The sequence below is a fragment of the Hemitrygon akajei genome, chromosome 4, assembly GCF_048418815.1.
Source record: "Hemitrygon akajei chromosome 4, sHemAka1.3, whole genome shotgun sequence".
NCBI lineage: Eukaryota > Metazoa > Chordata > Chondrichthyes > Myliobatiformes > Dasyatidae > Hemitrygon > Hemitrygon akajei.
This window is the reverse complement of record NC_133127.1, coordinates 127,481,467-127,500,913: the sequence shown is the minus strand read 5'-3', so window position 1 is coordinate 127,500,913 and position 19,447 is coordinate 127,481,467. Positions and strand designations below refer to the sequence as shown.

General features: G+C 40.0%; 1 protein-coding gene across 5 annotated transcripts in view; it reads left to right on the top strand.

The window, feature by feature from the left end:
• The window catches only part of cep126 (centrosomal protein 126), a 107,549-nt gene that overhangs the window by 71,324 nt on the left and 16,778 nt on the right, over positions 1-19,447 (top strand). For 3 of the 5 annotated variants that reach the window (XM_073043249.1, XM_073043248.1, XM_073043252.1), the window contains exons 7-9: positions 3,613-3,771; positions 6,431-6,546; positions 14,674-14,749. In XM_073043249.1, the coding sequence (XP_072899350.1) occupies positions 3,613-3,771; positions 6,431-6,546; positions 14,674-14,749 (351 nt within the window). The remainder of the gene's footprint in view (positions 1-3,612; positions 3,772-6,430; positions 6,547-14,673; positions 14,750-19,447) is intronic. The other 2 variants (XM_073043250.1, XM_073043253.1) reach the window with 2 other exon arrangements.

Here is a 19,447-nt window from a genome sequence, read left to right as displayed (position 1 = left end):
GAGGTCATGGAACCTATACAGATTGAAGAAGAGGAGGTGCTTGCTATCTTGAGCTAAATCAGAGTAGATAAATCCCCAGGACCTGACAGGGTATTCCCTCGGACCTTGAAGAGGACTAGTGTTGAAATTGCAGGCCTTGGCAGATATATTTAAAATGTTGGTATCTACGGGTGAGGTGCCGGAGAATTGGAGGTTAGCTCATGTTGTTCCATTGTTTAAAAAAGGCTCTAAAAGTAATCTGGGAAATTATAGGCTGGTAAGTTTGATGTCGGTAGTAGGTAAATTATTGGAAGGAGTACTAAGAGATAGGATCTACAAGTATTTAGATAGACAGGGACTTATTAGGGAGAGTCAACACAGCTTTGTGTGTGGTAGGTCATGTTTAACAAATCTATTAGAGTTTTTCAAGGAGGTTACAAGGAAAGTGAATGAAGGGAAGGCAGTGGATGTTGTCTACCTGGACTTCAGTAAGGCCTTTGACAAGGTCCCGTATGGGAGGTTAGCTAGGAAGATTCAGTCGCTATTAAACATTGGCTCAATGGGAGAAGTCAGAGAGTGGTAGTGGAGGATTGCTTCTCTGAGTGGAGGCCTGTGACTAGTGGTGTGCCACGGGGATCTGTGCTGGGTCCATTGTTATTTGTCATCTGTATCAATGATCTGGATGATAATGTGGTAAATTGGATCAGCAAATTTTCTGATGATACAAAGATTGGAGGTGTAGTGGACAGTGAAGGAAGTTTTCAAAGCTTGCAGAGGGATCTGGACCAGCTGGAAAAATGGGCTGAAAATGGCAGCTGGAGTTTAATATAGACAAGTGTGAGGTATTGCACTTTGGAAGGAAAAACCAAAGTAGAACATACAAGGTAAATGATAGGGCACTGAGGAGTGCAGTAGAACAGAGGGATCTGGGAATATAGATACAAAATTCTCTAAAAGTGGCGTCACAGGTAGGTAGGGTCATAAAGAGAGCTTTTGGTACATTGGCCTTTATAAATCCAAGTATTGAGTACAAGAGTTGGAATGTTATGGTGAGGTTGTATAAGGCATTGGTGAGGCCGAATTTGGAGTATTGTGTGCAGTTTTGGTCACCAAATTACAAGAAGGATATTAATAAGGTTGAAAGAGTGCAGAGAAGGTTTACAAGGATGTTGCCAGGACTTGAGAAACTGAGTTGAAGAGAAAGGTTGAATAGGTTATGACTTTATTCCCTGGAGCGTAGAAGAATGAGAGGAGAATTGATAGAGGTATATAAAATTATGATGGGTGAAGATAGAATGAATGCAAGCAGGCTTTTTCCACTGAGGCTAGGGGAGAGAAAAAACCAGAGGACATGGGTTAAAGGTGAAGGGGGGAAAGTTTAAAGGGAACATTAGGGGGGGCTTCTTCACGCAGAGGGTGGTGAGAGTGTGGAATGAGCTGCCAGATGAAGTGGTAAATGCAGGCTCACTTTTAACATTTAAGAAAAACTTGGACAGGTACATGGATGAGAGGTGTACGGAGGGATATGGGCCTTGTGCAGGTCAGTGGGACCAGGCAGAAAAATGGTTCGGCACAGCCAAGAAGGGTCAAAAGGCCTGTTTCTGTGTTGTAATGTTCTATGGTTCTAATTATCAGCATCTGTATCAGGTAATATTATAGCAGATGTATCTCCCCACCACCTTAACAGTGATAGAATTCCTCTTGTCCTTACCTACCACCCCATGAGCCTCCACATCCAACATATCATTCTCAGCAACTTCCGCCATCTCCAAAGGGATCCTACCACTAAACATATCTTTACCTCCCCTGCATACCCCACATTCCACAGGCATCATTCCCTCCATGACTCCCTTGTCCATTCATCCTTCCCAACTAATCGCCCTCCCGGCAGTTATCCCTGCAAGCAGCCTAAGTGCTACACCTGCCCATTCACCTCCTCCCTCATCTCCACTCAGGGCCCCAAATAACATTTCACCTATGAATCTGTTGGATTTGTCTGTTGTGTTCTATGCTCCCAATGTGGCTTCCTCTACGTTTGTGAAACCTGTTGGGAATTGGGGGACTGCTTTGTTGAACACTTCTGCTCCATCTGCCAAAAGTGGAACTTTCCAGTGGCCAAACATTCCCATTCTGACATGTCGGTCCACAGTCTCCTCTTGTGCCAAGATGAGGCCAGTCTCAGAGTGGAGGAACAACACCTTATATTCCAGGTAGCCTCCAACCTGATGACATGAATATCGATTTCTCCTTCTGGACAAAAAAAATCCTCCCCCTCCCCTCTTCCTCTATTCCTCTTTCTGGCCTTTTTACCTCTTCTCACCTGTCTATTACTTCCCCTTGGGTCCTCTCCTCCTTCCCTTTCTCCTACAGTTTACTCACTTCTCCTCTCTGATTCCTTCTTCTCCAGCCTTGACCTTTCCTACCCACCTGGCTTCACTTATCACCTTCCAGCTATCCTCCTCCCCTCCCCCACCTTTTTATTCTTGTGTCTTTCCCCTTTCCAGTCATCAAGAAGGGTCTTAGCCCGAAACACCAACTGTTTATTACTTTCCGTAGATGCTATCTGACCTGCTGAGTTTCTCAGCATTTTGTGTGTGTTGATTCATCCAATATCATTGAACACTGATTTAACTGGTCATTTGCTTCATAACTGTGCAATTTTGCTATGTATAAATGATGAAAATAATGTTTATTTACAAAACACCAATTATAAAGCGACAAAAGGAATTATCCATAAGTATTTCAGAAAGTTTGAACCAATAAATAAGGGAAATCAGAGGAACAGTGATTAATTGGAATTCAATTTGATTTAACCTTTCAAGGTTCCAAAGTAAGAAATATGAAAAAATGATTATTGCTGACCAGCTCCCTTAGATGAATGTAGTATTGGATGTGGCCCACATTTTGGGTACTTGTGTGTCCTACTGCCTGTCAGGAAATTGGTTTTCTCATTTTTCATTGGGATCTTTGTTTTTCCTACTACTTTTTATGTGGTATAACTTCTCCAAATGACATCAGCATTAGTGGAATAAAAAAATGTTTGCAGTGAGATTTTTATTTATGTGCATCATATATAAAATGGCTTGAATCAAACTTGCAAACATGTACTACAATACACATAGGGTACTTGATCAAGAATCATAGAAGTTAGCATGAATGGAGCAACATACATATTCATGATTATTATTTGAATTTTGGATAAATTTCACTTACATACCATACAAAAGAATATTAAGTCTTGTATATATCTACTGAGAGATACTATAATTTTATAATATACTAAGCCTTAGGAAAAGATCTGCAATGAAAATATAGTTATTTCTCTATTTTAAAATATGATTGCAAATGTTACAAAGTTTCATATGCAATCTAAAAGTGTGTAAGTGTGTTGTTCCTCTCCGCGCCTTATGGCGCATCGGGTGGCAACCTTGCTGTTTCTTTAGAGTTTGTTTGTTTTTTACGAGGCCGAGTTTCTAGCTCGACACTCAACCCAGTATGGATGGAAAGCGTGCAAGGAGCCGGCTGGATTCGAACTCTGAACATTCACTTCAAAGTCCGGTGCTGATGCCACTACACCACCGGCTGGCTTTATGTAAATATGAAGGAACATAAAACTGAATTTTAATTTTCTAGTTAATTCTCAGAACAACTTATCTTCGAATAAAGGGCATACAACAAATCTACAACCTCATCGAACTAGTATCTCCCATTTGACTATTGATGGAGGCAGCTTGTTGAATGGCACACAATCGGTTTCCAGAGTAGGACAATTATTTTCTGCTCCTTCTGGTGGTAAGAAAATTTTAGTATAATATGCTTATAAATTGTGTAAATTTCTTCTTAACATAAATACTTGGTTCATTTCATTTGCAGTAAGGGGTCTATGCAGACAAACAAAGCAATTCTAACAAAATATGTTTTATCTTATACTGTGGATATTTTAAATTAAAGAAACAGAACCTTCTTCCAAGAAATATGGAATTCCTTCATAAATTATAGTGGGTGGATGATATAAATTATCTGTCTAATGTTTCCAAAAGCCGCTTGATCATCAAGTGTATTTGATACTATCCAACCATTTCTACTGTGGTTAGCTCTAATTTTGTCATTATGTGCAGCTGTTTACATGTGAATATTTGAGTAATTTCATTGGAAACTAAAGCTTACCTGTGGTATAGCAGAATGCTTTTGCATGGATATTTTCCCTGTGAATCCAAACATGATGAGTAACAACATCACAAGTTGCCGGGCAAAGACTATGTAATGAATATTGGCATAACACCTACCTATTTATAAATGTACAGAGAATAAGTACTTCCAAGACATTTTAGTAACTGTACAAGATTAGCATTGGTAGAGACCATTAACAAGTTTCAGTGAAGCCCAGGAAAAATCAAAATGAAAAATACTGTAAAATATTAATCTTTGAATAGATCATTCATTGCAACCATAAAGAAAAGAGTATATTATGCTTTCATGGATTTTGTGGATGGATGCTTTAAAATACATAAATGTAAACCTTCTGAGAAGGTAACTAAGAAAAATAATGTAAGAGTATAGATGTAAATACTGCAAAAGAGTCACAAATGTCAACTATGATCCAGGGTTCTATTAAATATTTCTATTATACACTGTTGGCCAATGGTAGGTTGCATATAAACACTAGTTATGTACCTGTGTTTCTCTAATCTGTTTGCTTTCTTGGACACTATAAGAACAATATTGATTGGCATCTCCCTAGAGCGAGGGGTTTAGATGGGGTGAAGTTTGTTAGGTGTGTTCAGGAAGGTTTCCTGACACAATATGTAGATAAGCCTACAAGAGGAGAGGCTGTACTTGATCTAGTATTGGGAAATGAACCTGGTCAGGTGTCAGTTCTCTCAGTGGGAGAGCATTTTGGAGATAGTGATCACAATTCTATTTCCTTTACCATAGCATCGGAGAGTTAGGAAAATGTTTAATTGGAGTAAGGGGAAATATGAAGCTATCAGGAAGGAATTTGTAAGTATAAATTGGGAGCAGATGTTCTCAGGGAAATGTACGGCAGAAATGTGGCAAATGTTCAGGGGATATTTGCATGGCATTCAGCATAGGTATGTTCCAATGAGACAGGGAAAAGATGGTAGGGTACAGGAACCATGGTGTATAAAGGTTGTTGAAAATCTAGTCAAGAAGAAAAGAAAAGCTTACAAAAGGTTCAAAAAGCTAGGTAATGATAGAGATCTAGAAAATTATATGACTAGCAAGAAGGAGCTTAAGAATGAAATTAGGAAAGCCAGAAGGGGCCATAAGAAGGCCTTGATGAGCAGGATTAAGGATTACCCCAAGGTATTCAACAAATATGTGAAGAGCACGAGGATAAATTGTGAAAGAATAAGACCAATCAAGTGTGATGGTGGAAAAGTCTGTATGGAACCGGAAGAGATGGCAGAGGTACTTAATGAATACTTTGCTTCAGTATTCACTACAGAAAAGGATCTTGGCAATTGTAGAGATGATCTACAGTGCACTGAAAAGCTTGAGCATATAGACATCAAGAAAGAGGATATGCAGGAGCTTTTGGAAAGCATCAAGTTGGATAAGTCACTGGGACCGGATGAGATATACCCCAGGGTACTGTGGTAGATGTGAGAGGAGATTGCTGAGCTTCTGGCAATGATCTTTGCATCATCAATGGGGATGGGAGAGGTTCCAGAGGATTGGAGGGTTGCAAACGTTGTTCCCTTATTCAGGAAAGGGAGTAGAGATGGCCCTGGAAATTATAGACCAGTGAGTCTTACTTCAGTGGTTGGTACGTTGATGGAGGAGATCCTGAGAGTCAGGATTTATGAACATTTGGAGAGGCATAATATGATTAGGAAAGCATGGCTTTGTCAAAGGTAGGTTGTGCCTTACAAGCTTGATTGAATTTTTTCAGGATGTGACTAAACACATTGATGAAAGTAGAGCAGTAGATGTAGTGTATATGGATTTCAGCAAGGCATTTGATAAGGTACTCCATGCAAGGCTTATTGAGAAAGTACAGAGGAATGGATCCAAGGGGATCCAGAAATGGCTTGCCCACAGAAGGCAAAGAGTGGTTGTAGATGGGTCATATTCTTCATGGAGGTCAGTGAGCTTTGGTGTACCTCAGGGATCTGTTTTGGAACCCCTACTCTTCATGATTTTTATAAATGACCTGGATGAGGAAGTGGAAGGATGGGTTAGTAAATTTGCTGATGATACAAAGGTTGGGGCTGTTGTGATATTGTTTACAAAGCATTGTTCATTTTTCAGTACAGTTCTATACTCTAAACTTTCACTCAACAATTTGCTTCTAGAATTAAGATGTTTAAAAAGAGATGAGATATGGCATTATTTTCCACAACCACCATGTAGTGCAGGCAGATAGAATGGAATCTATTATACATTACATATCAGCAACCATTAATTATTGCATTTGTTATTGCAGATAGAAGAAAGCACCCCATGGATACATACAGTAATGCTACAAAATATAAGGCTCCTCTTGAGCAGAGAAGAATGATTAGTAGTTCTTCTGCAAGTAAATCTGATCAAATAAGACAGGTAACTGAAATATAATGTTGTACAAATCATTTTAAATTCTTTATTAATTTCTTTGGGATATGGGCATCACTGTCAAGATCTGCATTTATTGTTCATCTAAAATGACTCCTCATAAGACAGTGGAAAGCCACCTTCTTGATTCATTGCTGTGTTCCTATTAAGGCATTTTCAGCGCTGTTGGATACAGGATTTGGACTAAAGCAGAGTAGGAAAGGTGGCACACCAATATATTTCCAAACTAATTTAATATGTTGTAATAGAAAGAAATCTGTAGGCAGTGGTGAGCCTATGTGGCAGCTTTCCTTGTTTCCTGATAGTAGAGGTCACAGGGTTTATAAACTGTTATTGGAGTAGCTTGGGAAAGTAACTGAATTTTGTAGCTGATACACATTGCAGTCAGGGTGCAAACATGATGGAACAAGTTAATGTTTAATGTGGTGAACTGAGTGCCAATCAGATGTGTTGCTTTGTTCTGGTATCAAGCTTATTTGGCATTTTTGGAGCAATATCTAGATAAGTGAAGAGTATTCCATCATTCTGATTTCCACCTTATTTTTGGTGGAAAGAGTTTGTAGAGTTAGCAATAGATAAACCCACTGCTGAAATATACCCAATGTCTCAGCAGGTAGCTCATATACATTGAAATGACTTGGACAGCCTATCAGAAATACTGTGTATCACCTCTCCACCCGAACCACCCCCCACCCCCCCCACACATACACCCCCCAATAGATCCTCCACCCCCAATCTCTCTGCAATTTAAAACTAACTTTTTTTCTCACTCTTCAGGTCTTCAACCTTGTTTTGTTGCTGCTGTCTAGCCTGATGAGTGTTCCCAACAGTTTCTGTGTTAATGTCAGATTTCCAGCATGTGAAAAATCAAGAATCTTCATTTACATTCAAAATATTCAAAACTCTGATTCTACTAACCCTTGACGGAGAGTTCCAAAGGCTCATGACCCTCTCAGAGAAAAATATTACCTCATCTCTACTTTAAATATGCAACCCCTTACTTTTCAGCATTGACCTATCGTTCTGCTCTCTCCCTAATGAAGAAGTATCTTCTTCAAATCCACCCCATCAAGATTCCTCAGGATGACTGAAAATCATCTCGTCAACCTCACTGTAACATCTCATATGTTTCCATCAAGTCATGTCTTATTCTTCTAAACTCTTGCAGATATAAGATTAACGTCTGTTCTTTCCTCAATAAGATATCTATTCATTCTAAACATTAGTCTAATTAACTTGCTCTGAACTGGTTCCAACACATTTACATCCTTAAATAAGCAGACCAATACTGGACAAAGCACTCCAGATGTACACTCTCCAGTGCCCTACAGAAAAGGCAAAATTGAGTTTATTGTTATGTGTGCAAGTTCATATATGCACAGATGAAATGACAGATATACATGCAGCAACATCACAGGCACAGAAGCAGTATTCACAAGAAAACATAAATGATACACAATATTTACAAGAAAGGACACCAGTAGAACAAAAATATAAACAAAATGTTTTTGAGCAAAGTGATCATATAGTGCTGCTAATCTTCATTGATTATTGTTTGATGGTTGGTTCAAGAACCAAATCACTGGAAATGACTGTTCTTGAACCTGGCTCTGTGGAACTTCAGGCTTAAAGCATAACTCTCGACTTACAGTAACTGATGATCTTTCAGCTTTCCTATTTACGTGTTGTATCCTTTTGCAAATCATACAATGGAGCATCCAGGTTTGCTCCTCAGAGCTCTCACCATTATGATCTTTTTTAAAATCTTTCCTGCCAAAGTGGACAATTTTGCATTTTCCCACATTACACACCATTTGCCAAATTGTTGCTATCTACATTCTGTGCGATTTCCTTCTGTACTATTCATAACTTACAGTCCAATTCATCTGTGTGTTATCATCCATGTCATCAATTTTAACAACCACACCTTCATCCAAGTCACCAATATATTGTCAGAAGTAGAGACACCAGCACATATCTCTGTGAGATATCACATATTATTTCTTGCCAAGGTCATAGTAAATTTATTATCAATTTATGAATGTGTCACCATATACTACCTTGAGATTTGCTTTCTTGCAGACATTCACAGTAAAACAAAGGAATACAACAGGAACAATTAAAAACTACACACAAAGATTGACAGACAGCTAATGCACAAAATAAGATAAATACTAAAAATAAATGAATAAATGATACTGAGAACATGAGTTGTTGAGTCCTTGAAACCAAGTCTGTATTTCATGGTATCAATTTATCGTTGTGGTGAGCAAAGTTAACCATTCTACTTCAGAAGCCCGAAGGTTGTATGGCAATAATTGTTCCTGAACTTTGTGGTGTGGAACTTAATGTTTCTGTACCTCCTGCCTGATCACAGTAACGAGAAGAGAGTATGGAATGGATAGTGGTCTTCCTTGATGATTGATGTTGCTTTCTTTGGCAGTGTTCCTTATAATAGTGCTCAATGTGGAAAGGGCTTTGCTTGTAAAGAACTGGGCAGTAACCATGACTTTCTGTAGACTTTTACATTCCTGGGCATTGGAGTTTCCATATCAGCCATGATGCAATCAGTCAGTATACTCATCTATAGAAGTTTGTCAAAGTTTCAGATGACATGTTGAATCTATGCAAGCTTCTAAGAATGTAGAGGTGTTGTTGTCCCTTACTTGTGATGGCACTTATGTGCTGGTCCCAGGACAGATCCTCTGAAATTATAACACCAAGGAGTTTAAAGCTATTGATCCTCTCCACCTCTAGTCACCTAATGAGCACCTAATGAGATCCCCTAAATGGATCTCCAGCTTCTTCCTCCTGTAGTTGATAATAAGCTCTTTAGTTAATAAAGAAGTTGTTTTTGCGGCACCAATCAACCTGATTTTCAATCTCCCTCCTATATGCTGATTTGTCACTACCTTTGATTCAGACAACAACAGTGGTATCATCAACAAATTTAAATATGGCATTGGAGTTGTATTTGACCACATACTCAAGGTATAAAATGAGAAGATCAGACAGGTGCAGCCTTGTGGTGCACCTGTGCCAATGGTGATTGTGAAGGAGTATTGTAGGCAATCCATAATGACTAGGGTCTGCAAGTGAGAAAATTGAGGATCCAGTTGTACAGAGAGGTATTGAGGCCTAGGTCTTGGAGCTTAGTGATTAGATGTAAACAATATCACCTAAATGTTCCTATTTCTATTGAGTTTGGTGAGAAAGGAATCACATTCACCATTTTCAAATCTAAAGGAACTTTTCCGGAATCAACGCAAATTAAAAACATTCAACCATCTAAGGCACCTCCCCTTACTTACCCCTGAACCAGGACCTTACTGAGAAGCATCAGGCTACTGCACCATCACTGACCTCATCACCTCCAGAGATCTCTCCTCTACCACCTCCAATCTGAGTGTTCCTCAATACCCGTTTTTACCTCCTACCCAGGATTCATAAACCTAACTATGTTGGTAGGCCCATTGTTTCTGCCCCATTGAACTCGTATCCTCATATTTCATCTCCATCTTTTCCTTCCTGGTTCAGTCCCTTATCACTTGCCATAACATGTGTGCTCTCTACCACTTCAACAACATTCAGTTCCCTGGCCCCAACCACATCATTTTCAACATGGACATCCAGTCCCTGTACACTTCTGTTGCTCATCAGGAAGGCCTTAGTGCTCTCCGTTTCTCTCTGGATAACACACCCAAACAGTTTCCATCCTCCATCTGATAGAACTGATGCTCACCCTCAACAATTTCTCTTCCTGCTACTTCCAATTTCTCCATGCCAAAGGTGCAACCATGGGCACTTGTGTGGACCTCAGTTATGCTTGTCTTTTCATTCGTATGTGGAACAATCCATATTCCAAACTCTTGATAGCACCACTTCTCAACTTTTTCTTCACTACATTAATGACTACATTAGTGCCCCTTCACCCACTCTCTCTTCCCGCCCATGTCTCCCACCTTCCCCACTACCTCTTCCCTCTCCACTCTCCCCTCCCTCCTAACACTCCCAGTACTTTGATAATAAATTTACTTTGAACTTGCTTCACCAATGCAGAGCTCATCTATTTCATCAATTTCCACCCTGCCCTCAAATTCATTTGGTCCATCTGTAACATTTTTCTCCTTTTTCTTGATCTTTCTGTCTCCAGCTTGGGAGACAGAGCATCCACCAACACCTTCTACAAACCAACTTGACTACACCTCATCATCCCACTCTTTCCACTAGTAAGAATACTATTCCCTTTTCTTAGCTTCTCCATTCTACTGCATTTGTTCCCATGATGAGGCTTTCCACTTCAAGACATCTGTGATGCCCTTTTTCAGAAAATAATGTTTCCCCAACCCCCCTATCCCACCCACCACTGCTAACAATGCAGCATTCACCCACATTGCTTCTATTTCTTATATGTCTGCCCTGACTCCTTTCCTCATTCAGATATAACAGGGATAGAACTCCCTTTGACCTCACTGCCACCCCACAAACCTACACATCCAAAATACCTTTCTCCACAACTTATACCATCTTCAATGCATCACACAACTAGATGCATCGTCCCTTACCCATTCTGCTTTTTGCAAGGATTGCTCCCTCATCCTCCCCACCAATCCTCCTCCAGGCACTTACCCAAGTGTTAGATCTGACCCTACACCTCTCCCTCACCACTAATCAGAGCCCTAAATAGTCCTTTTAGGTGAGACAGCCCTGAACATATGAATCCATTGGCATCATTTATTACATACACTGCTCCTGGTGCAGTCTCTTCTACATTGGTCAGTGTGAATTTTCAGACTGGGGAAATTGCTTCATCAAACACCTTCATTCCATCTGCCCTAACTGCCAGAATCTCCTGGTGGCTAGCCATTTTAATTCCACTTTCCATTCTCACATTGACATGTCTGTCCACAGCCTCCTCTACTGCCAGGTTGAGGCTATGTGTATATTAGAAGAGTAGCACCTCATTTTCTGCCTTCATATCCTCCTATCTAATGGCATGAACCTTGATCGATCTCTCTAATTTCCAGTAAGCCTTTGGTCCCCACTTTGTTTTTCCTTATCCTACCAGCCCCATTATTCCTTCTTTTCCCCCTACCCCATTCTCTTGATTATCTCATTGTACACATTCCTGCCTCAGGTTCCCCTCCCACTTATTTCCTGTTATACTATGAAACACTGTACTCTTCTATCTGATTCCATCTTCTTTGACCCTTTGTCACTCCCAACTATCACCTCCTACATTACTACATTATTCCCATTCTCCACCTCCCACAAATATCGGTCATTGCCTCTTCATCTGTATTCACGTATCACCTACCAGCTCTTGCTCCCTTAGGTTTATACTGGCTTTCTTTCCAGTCTTGATGCAGGGTCTGAACCCTAAGTGTGAATTGGTCATTTTCCTCCACAAATGCTACCTGACCCACTGGACTTTTCCAGTGTTTCATGTGTTGCTCCAGATAGCCAACACTTGCAGTCTTTCTTCTACCTTCATCTTGTCATACCTTTTTGAGACCATAAGGAGAGGTCATTTAGAACCCACGTGCAGCTCCAGTAGTGTGCTCAGTACCACTTCACAGGTGTAGTATTTTTTGTGAGTCACCTTCCATTTGCTGAATTGTAGTTATATCAGTGATGTTCCTAAGTCCTCTACGGTGAGACACTTCAAGATCCCTGTATATTTGCCAGTGATTAATTGCCATTAGTAACCTACATTCACTTTCTTATGACTTGCATTCATTGTTTAATTCTTTTCTTTTTCATATATCTGTATAAACTCTTACTGTTTTAAATTACTAGCTAATTTTGTCGCATACTCCATTGTTTTCTTCATTAGTAATTTAGCTGTCCTTTTTTGCTATTGTTTATATTCAGTCCTTTGTTTTGGTGTCATTGCTTTTATACAATTATATGCTTTTCCTTTAAATTTTTAGACTATCTTTATCTTGTGTTGACAACCACACATGGCAGGTCCTCCCAACTGTGTTTTCAGCATACATTGAGATGTATCTAATCAGTTTACTCCTGTTAAATTCCAATGAAATGTACGCACTTACACTTATATTTCAATTGACCAAATCCTTAAATTAATTTGCCTGTTCTTCTTAGACTTCTGTTTTCAGACCCTTTTAGTTGCACTCATTTAAGTGTAGATACTAAGATGTGACAGCGAAGTATGCTCCTCAGAGCCACAACCACATCCATGGATGTAGTTTCAAGTAGTTGAAACTATTTGTTAGATTATAGCTTGACTGCTGTGAAACTCTGCATTGGTAACTACAACCATGATGATAGTAACCTGAGCTTTCAATGCAGCAGCTTCATTTTGTACTGCATTGGAAGCTGAGATAGCAGCCATTGTTGCTACATGAACTTTGGTCCTCACCTGCAAATAAAGTTACCATCCATTATAAATAAGAAAGAATGGACTCCAAGTTCTGTACTAAGTCCAGTGAAGTTGTTTACTGGAAGTCTTGATAGTGAATCAAATGGTTTACTATATGCACTAATCATGCTTTTTCTGCTCACTCCTTTCAAAGCCCTTATCTAACTCCTTTGCAGCAAAGTTACGATCTGGTGCCCTTTTCCTCCTGTGTACTTCCATTTCTAAGGTAAATAACACAGAGTAACAATATTTGACAAATTATTGAGTGATGGTGTATTTTCATCTTCTATTACTTCTCATTCTTCTACCACAACTAAACGAGGATACATTTCTGGCCTGTTTATGAAAGGACCAAGGCATAGAAGTAGCATTTTGTGAAAAAGAGATTGAAGTACTATTGGAAGGTGCAGTGAGAGATGTTAAGAGCAAATTAGGAACTGATTTTTCATGAACTTGCAACTTGTAAATCAGAAGTGATTAGAAATGAAGGGAAATAAAAGGAAAGGAGTTATCAGCCAAAATTGCCTGTATGGGGATGGAAAGTATCCTCTCTTCAATGTTTTTCCATTGAGCGTAATATGAGTGTCATACACCAGCATATCACAGCTCTCAACTGTGCTGCAAAATAATAATCTCTAAGAGAAGGTAGGACTCTTAAAATATGGAAAACTATTATAAAAGAATATAAAATAGATATGTTGTAAAAAAAATCACTCCCTACTTTGTACATAGTTTTCTTATTTTGATTGTTCTTTCTCTCCTCTCCTTTCTGTAAGTGTATACCTCAGATAATTATTATGTGGAGATTTGTGACAAATATGATTAAATGATATATATGTAGTGTCTGAAATACATCTTATGGAAATGTTTGTTTGATGATAAACTGCAATAAAAAATAAATTACTAAAAAAAGGAAAGAAGGAGGATTAAAATAAGGATGCTATTATTTTATGTCATATAACACCCTTTGCAAGCCATCAACGAGGCAGCAGCATCAATTTAGGTATTGGATTCAAACTCTGCAGAGACATAACTAGATTAGCTAATCTTGAAAGTTGTCTCGTGAGTATCTGGATCATGTTGGAAGAGCTTGGTTAGATTGGTCAGGATGCATGATAAGATATCTGTACTAACTGAAACATATCTTTCAGCAAGTATCAATATTCCGAGATATTTCCATCAATAGGTCTGACCAACTCAAGATAGTTGAAACAAAACTATGTAGTCAGAAAGGAGTGGCCCAAGGAGCTTACAAAATAGACTTTGTAATCCTAGGGTCCTAATCAAAAAAAGAAAGGAAACTTTCATGTATTGCCCTCAGCTAAAAAATCAATATTCTTTCACATTGAATAAATCTTGGAAGAAGCATCAAGAAAGAACACTGAATGGTCTCTGATAGTTGGACATGGCTTCGTAGCCTGACTGCTGACTGAGTTGGCCAAGTTCTTAAGGACAGAATTCACGGATTTTGTGCCGAGCTGGTAGTGAAAAAACTAACACAAGACCTATGCATGCACTGCTACTCAACTCCAAAGCTAACAGAAAATAAATTGGGTGTGATTGTTCATGCTTTTCCAAATTAATATTAGTTCACAAGTTGTGGTTTAAATGATCTAAGAAAGACAATTTATGCACCATAAGCTTATAATATTTTAATGAAGTGACTTCTTTTTTGTTGCTATCATAATTTATATATGTAAATTAATTTTTGAGTTTTAATTATTTTTCAGAACATTCAGATACAGCCATTTCGAAGTGTCTTTAATCCTGTTCAAGCAGTAAGTGCTGTTCAAAACACCAAAGAAGGTACTAGTTAAACTTTCCGAAATCTCAAGCTGTTACCCTATCAAGTATCAACTGCTTTGTACAATTGCATTTCTTCACGGGTACCACACATGCTCTGAATGTATATGAGAACAGACATACCTATTTACAATAAAAAGAGACTGCTACTATCTGGACAATGGATATTATTAGATCAGTTTTATTTACTGGTTTTATTTTGCAGGAAGGAACTAATAATGCCTGTTGGTATCCAAACAATAAAGCCAGAATACTAACTTTCTTTGCTAATTCAATGCAATATTGCTTTAATTCCTTTATTAAAGCTCCATCTTTAGCTTTTTTGTGCCTATTTTTGGTTACTTCCTTGTTACATCTTTGATTTGGGATGGATGGCTTATGCCTCATTATTGATTTTTTTTCAGTAAATTATTGACACAGTAATTTAGCTCACAAGACCATAAGATATAGGAGCAGAAGTAGGCCATTGGGCCCATTGAGTCTGCTCCGCCATTCAATGATGGACTGATCCAATTCTTCCAGTCATCCCAACTCCCCTGTCTTCTCCCCATAACCTTTGATGCCCTGGCTAATCAAGAAACTATCTATCTCTGCCTTAAATGCAACCAATAACTTGGCCTCCACAGCCACTCATGGCAACAAATTCCACAAATTTACCACCCTCTGACTAAAGTAATTTATCTGCATCTCTGTTCTGAATGGACGTCCTTCAATCCTGAAGTCGTGCCCTCTTGTCCTAGACTCCCCGACCATGGGAAATAACTTTGCCATATCTAATCTGTTCAGGCCTTTTAACATTCATAGAAACATAGAAACATGGAAAATAGGTGCAGGAGTAGGCCATTCTGCCCTTTGAGCCTGCACCGCCATTCAGTATGATCATGGCTGATCATCCAACTCAGAACCCTGTACCTGCTTTCTCTCCATACCCCCTGATCCCTTTAGCCACAAGGGCCATATCTAACTTCCTCTTAAATACAGCCAATGAACCGACCTCAACTGTTTCCTGTGGCAGAGAGTTCCACAGATTCACCACTCTCTGTGTGAAGAAGTTTTTCCTCATCTCGGTCCTAAAAGGCTTCCCCTTTATCCTTAAACTGTGACCCCTCATTCTGGACTTACCCAACATTGGAAACAATCTTCCTGCATCTAGCCTGTCCAATCCCTTTAGAATTTTATATGTTTCAATAAGATCCCCCCTCAATCTTCTAAATTCCAGTGAGTATAAGCCTAGTCGATCCAGTCTTTCTTCATATGAAAGTCCTGCCATCCCAGGAATCAATCTGGTGAACCTTCTCTGTACTCCCTCTATGGCAAGAATGTCTTTCCTCAGATTAGGGGACCAAAACTGCACACAATACTCTAGGTGCGGTCTCACCAAGGCCTTGTACAACTGCAGTAGAACCTCCCTGCTCCTGTACTCAAATCCTTTTGCTATGAATGCCAACATACCATTTGCCTTTTTCACCGCCTGCTGTACCTACATGCCCACCTTCAATGACAGGTGTACAATGACACCCAGGTCTCATTGCACCTCCCCTTTTCCTAATCGGCCACCATTCGGATAATAATCTGTTTTCCTGTTCTTGCAACCAAAGTGGATAACTTCACATTTATCCACATTAAATTGCATCTGCCATGAATTTGCCCACTCACCTAACCTATCCAAGTCACCCTGCATCCTCTTAGCATCTTCCTCACAGCTAGCCCAGCTTCGTGTCATCCGCAAACTTGGAGATGCTGCATTTAATTCCCTCGTCTAAATCATTAATATATATTGTAAACAACTGGGGTCCCAGCACTGAGCCTTGCGGTACCTGCCATTCTGAAAAGGTCCCATTTACTCCCACTCTTTGCTTCCTGTCTGCCAACCAATTCTCTATCCACATCAATACCATACCCCCAATACCGTGTGCTTTAAGTTTGCACACTAATCTCCTGTGTGGGACCTTGTCAAAAGCCTTTTGAAAATCTAAATATACCACATCCACTGGCTCTCCCCTATCCACTCTACTAGTTACATCTTCAAAAAATTCTATAAGATTCGTCAGACATGATTTTCCTTTCACAAATCCATGCTGACTTTGTCCGATGATTTCACCTCTTTCCAAATGTGCTGTTATCACATCTTTGATAACCGACTCTAGCATTTTCCCCACCACCGATGTCAGACTAACCGGTCTATAATTCCCCGGTTTCTCTCTCCCTCCTTTTTTAAAATGTGGGGTTACATTAGCCACCCTCCAATTCTCAGGAACTAATCTAGAATCTAAGGAGTTTTGAAAAATTATCACTAATGCATCCACTATTTCTTGGGCTACTTCCTTAAGCACTCTGGGATGCAGACCATCTGGCCCTGGGGATTTATCTGCCTTTAATCCCTTCAATTTACCTAACACCACTTCCCTACTAACATGTATTTCCCTCAGTTCCTCCATCTCACTAGACCCTCGGTCCCTTACTATTTCCGGAAGATTATTTATGTCCTCCTTAGTGAAGACAGAACCAAAGTAGTTATTCAATTGGTCTGCCGTGTCTTTGTTCCCTATGATCAATTCACCTTTTTCTGACTGTAAAGATTTGTCTTGACCAATCTTTATCTTTTCACGTATCTATAAAAGCTTTTACAGTCAGTTTTTATGTTCCCTGCCAGCTTTCTCTCATAATCTTTTTCCCTTTCCTAATTAAGCCCTTTGTCCTCCTCTGCTGGTCTCTGAATTTCTCCCAGTCCTTAGGTGTGCCGCTTTTGTTTGCTAATTTATATGTTTCTTCTTTGGACTCGATACTATCCCTAATTTCCCTTGTCAGCCACGGGTGCAGTACCTTCCCTGGTTTATTCTTTTGCCAAACTGGGATGAATAATTGTTGTAGTTCATCCATGTGATCTTTAAATGCTTGCCATTGCATATCCACCGTCAACCCTTTAAGTATCATTTGCCAGTCTATCTTAGCTAATTCACGTCTCATACCTTCAAAGTTACCCTTCTTTAAGTTCAGAACTTAAAGTTCAGGATTATTACCTCCTCCCATAGATGCTGTCTGGCCTGCTGAGTTCTGCCAGCATTTTGTGTTTTTTATTTATTTCCAGCATCTGCAGATTCACTCATGTTGCCTTTAAGTTCAGAACCTTTGTTTCTGAATTAACTATGTCACTCTCCATCTTGATGAAGAATTCCACCATATTATGGTCACTCTTACCCAAGGGGCCTTGCACGACAAGATTGCTAACTAACCCTTCCTCATTACTCAATACCCAATCTAGAATGGCCTGCTCTCTAGTTGGTTCCTCGACATGTTGGTTCAGAAAACCATCCCGCATACATTCCAAGAAATCCTCTTCCTCAGCACCCTTACCAATTTGGTTCACCAAATCTATATGTAGATTGAAGTCATCCATTATAACTACTATTCCTTTATTGCACGCTTTTCTAATTTCCTGTTTAATGCCATCCCCAACCTCACTACTACTGTTAGGTGGCCTGTACACAACTCCCACCAGCGTTTTCTGCCCCTTAGTATTATGTAGCTCTACCCATATCGATTCCACATCCTCCAGGCTAATGTCCTTCCTTTCTATTGCGTTAATCTCCTCTCTAACCAGCAATGCTACCCCACCTCCTTTTCTTTCCTGTCTATCCCTCCTGAATATTGAATATCCCTGGATGTTGAGCTCCCATCCTTGGTCACCCTGGAGCCATGTCTCTGTGATCCCAACTATATCATATTCATTAATAACTATCTGCACATTCAATTCATCCATCTTGTTACGAATGCTCCTCGCATTGACACACAAAGCCTTCAGGCTTGTTTTTACAACACTCTTAGCCCTTATACAATTATGTTGAAAAGTGGCTCTTTTTGCTTTTTGCCCTGGATTTGCCTTCCTGCCACTTTTACTTTTCACCTTACTACTTTTTGCTTCTACCCTCATTTTACACCCCTCTGTCTCTCTGCACTTGTTCCCATCCCCCTGCCACATTAGTTTAAAACCTCCTGAACAGCAGTAGCAAACGCTCCCCCTAGGACATTGGTTCCAGTCCAGCCCAGGTGCAGACCGTCCTGTTTATACCGGTCCCACCTCCCCCAGAACTAGTTCCAATGTCCCAGAAATTTGAATCCCTCCCCCTTGCACCATTTTTCAAGCCACGTATTCATCTGAAATATCCTCCTATTTCTACTCTGACTAGCACGTGGCACTGGTAGTAATCCAGAGATTATTACCTTTGTGGTCCTACTTTTTAGTTTATCTCCTAACTCCCTAAATTCACCTTGTAGGACCTCATCCCGTTTTTTACCTATATCGTTGGTACCTATGTGCACCACGACCACTGGCTGTTCACCCTCCCATTCCAGAATGTCCTGCAGCCGCTCAGAGACATCCTTGACCCTTGCACCAGGGAGGCAACATACCATCCTGGAGTCTCGTTTGCAGCCGCAGAAACGCCTATCTATTCCCCTTACAATCGAATCCCCTATCACTATAGCTCTCCTACTCCTTTTCCTTCCCTCCTGTGCCGCAGAGCCACCTATGGTACAATGAACTCGGCTGCTGCTGCCTTCCCCTGATGAGACATCTCCCCCAGCAGTATCCAAAACAGTATATCTGTTTAGGAGGGAGATGACCTCAGGGGACTCCTGCACTACCTGCCTACTGCTATGCTGTCTAGTGGCCACCCCTTCCCTTTCTGCCTGTGTAGCCTT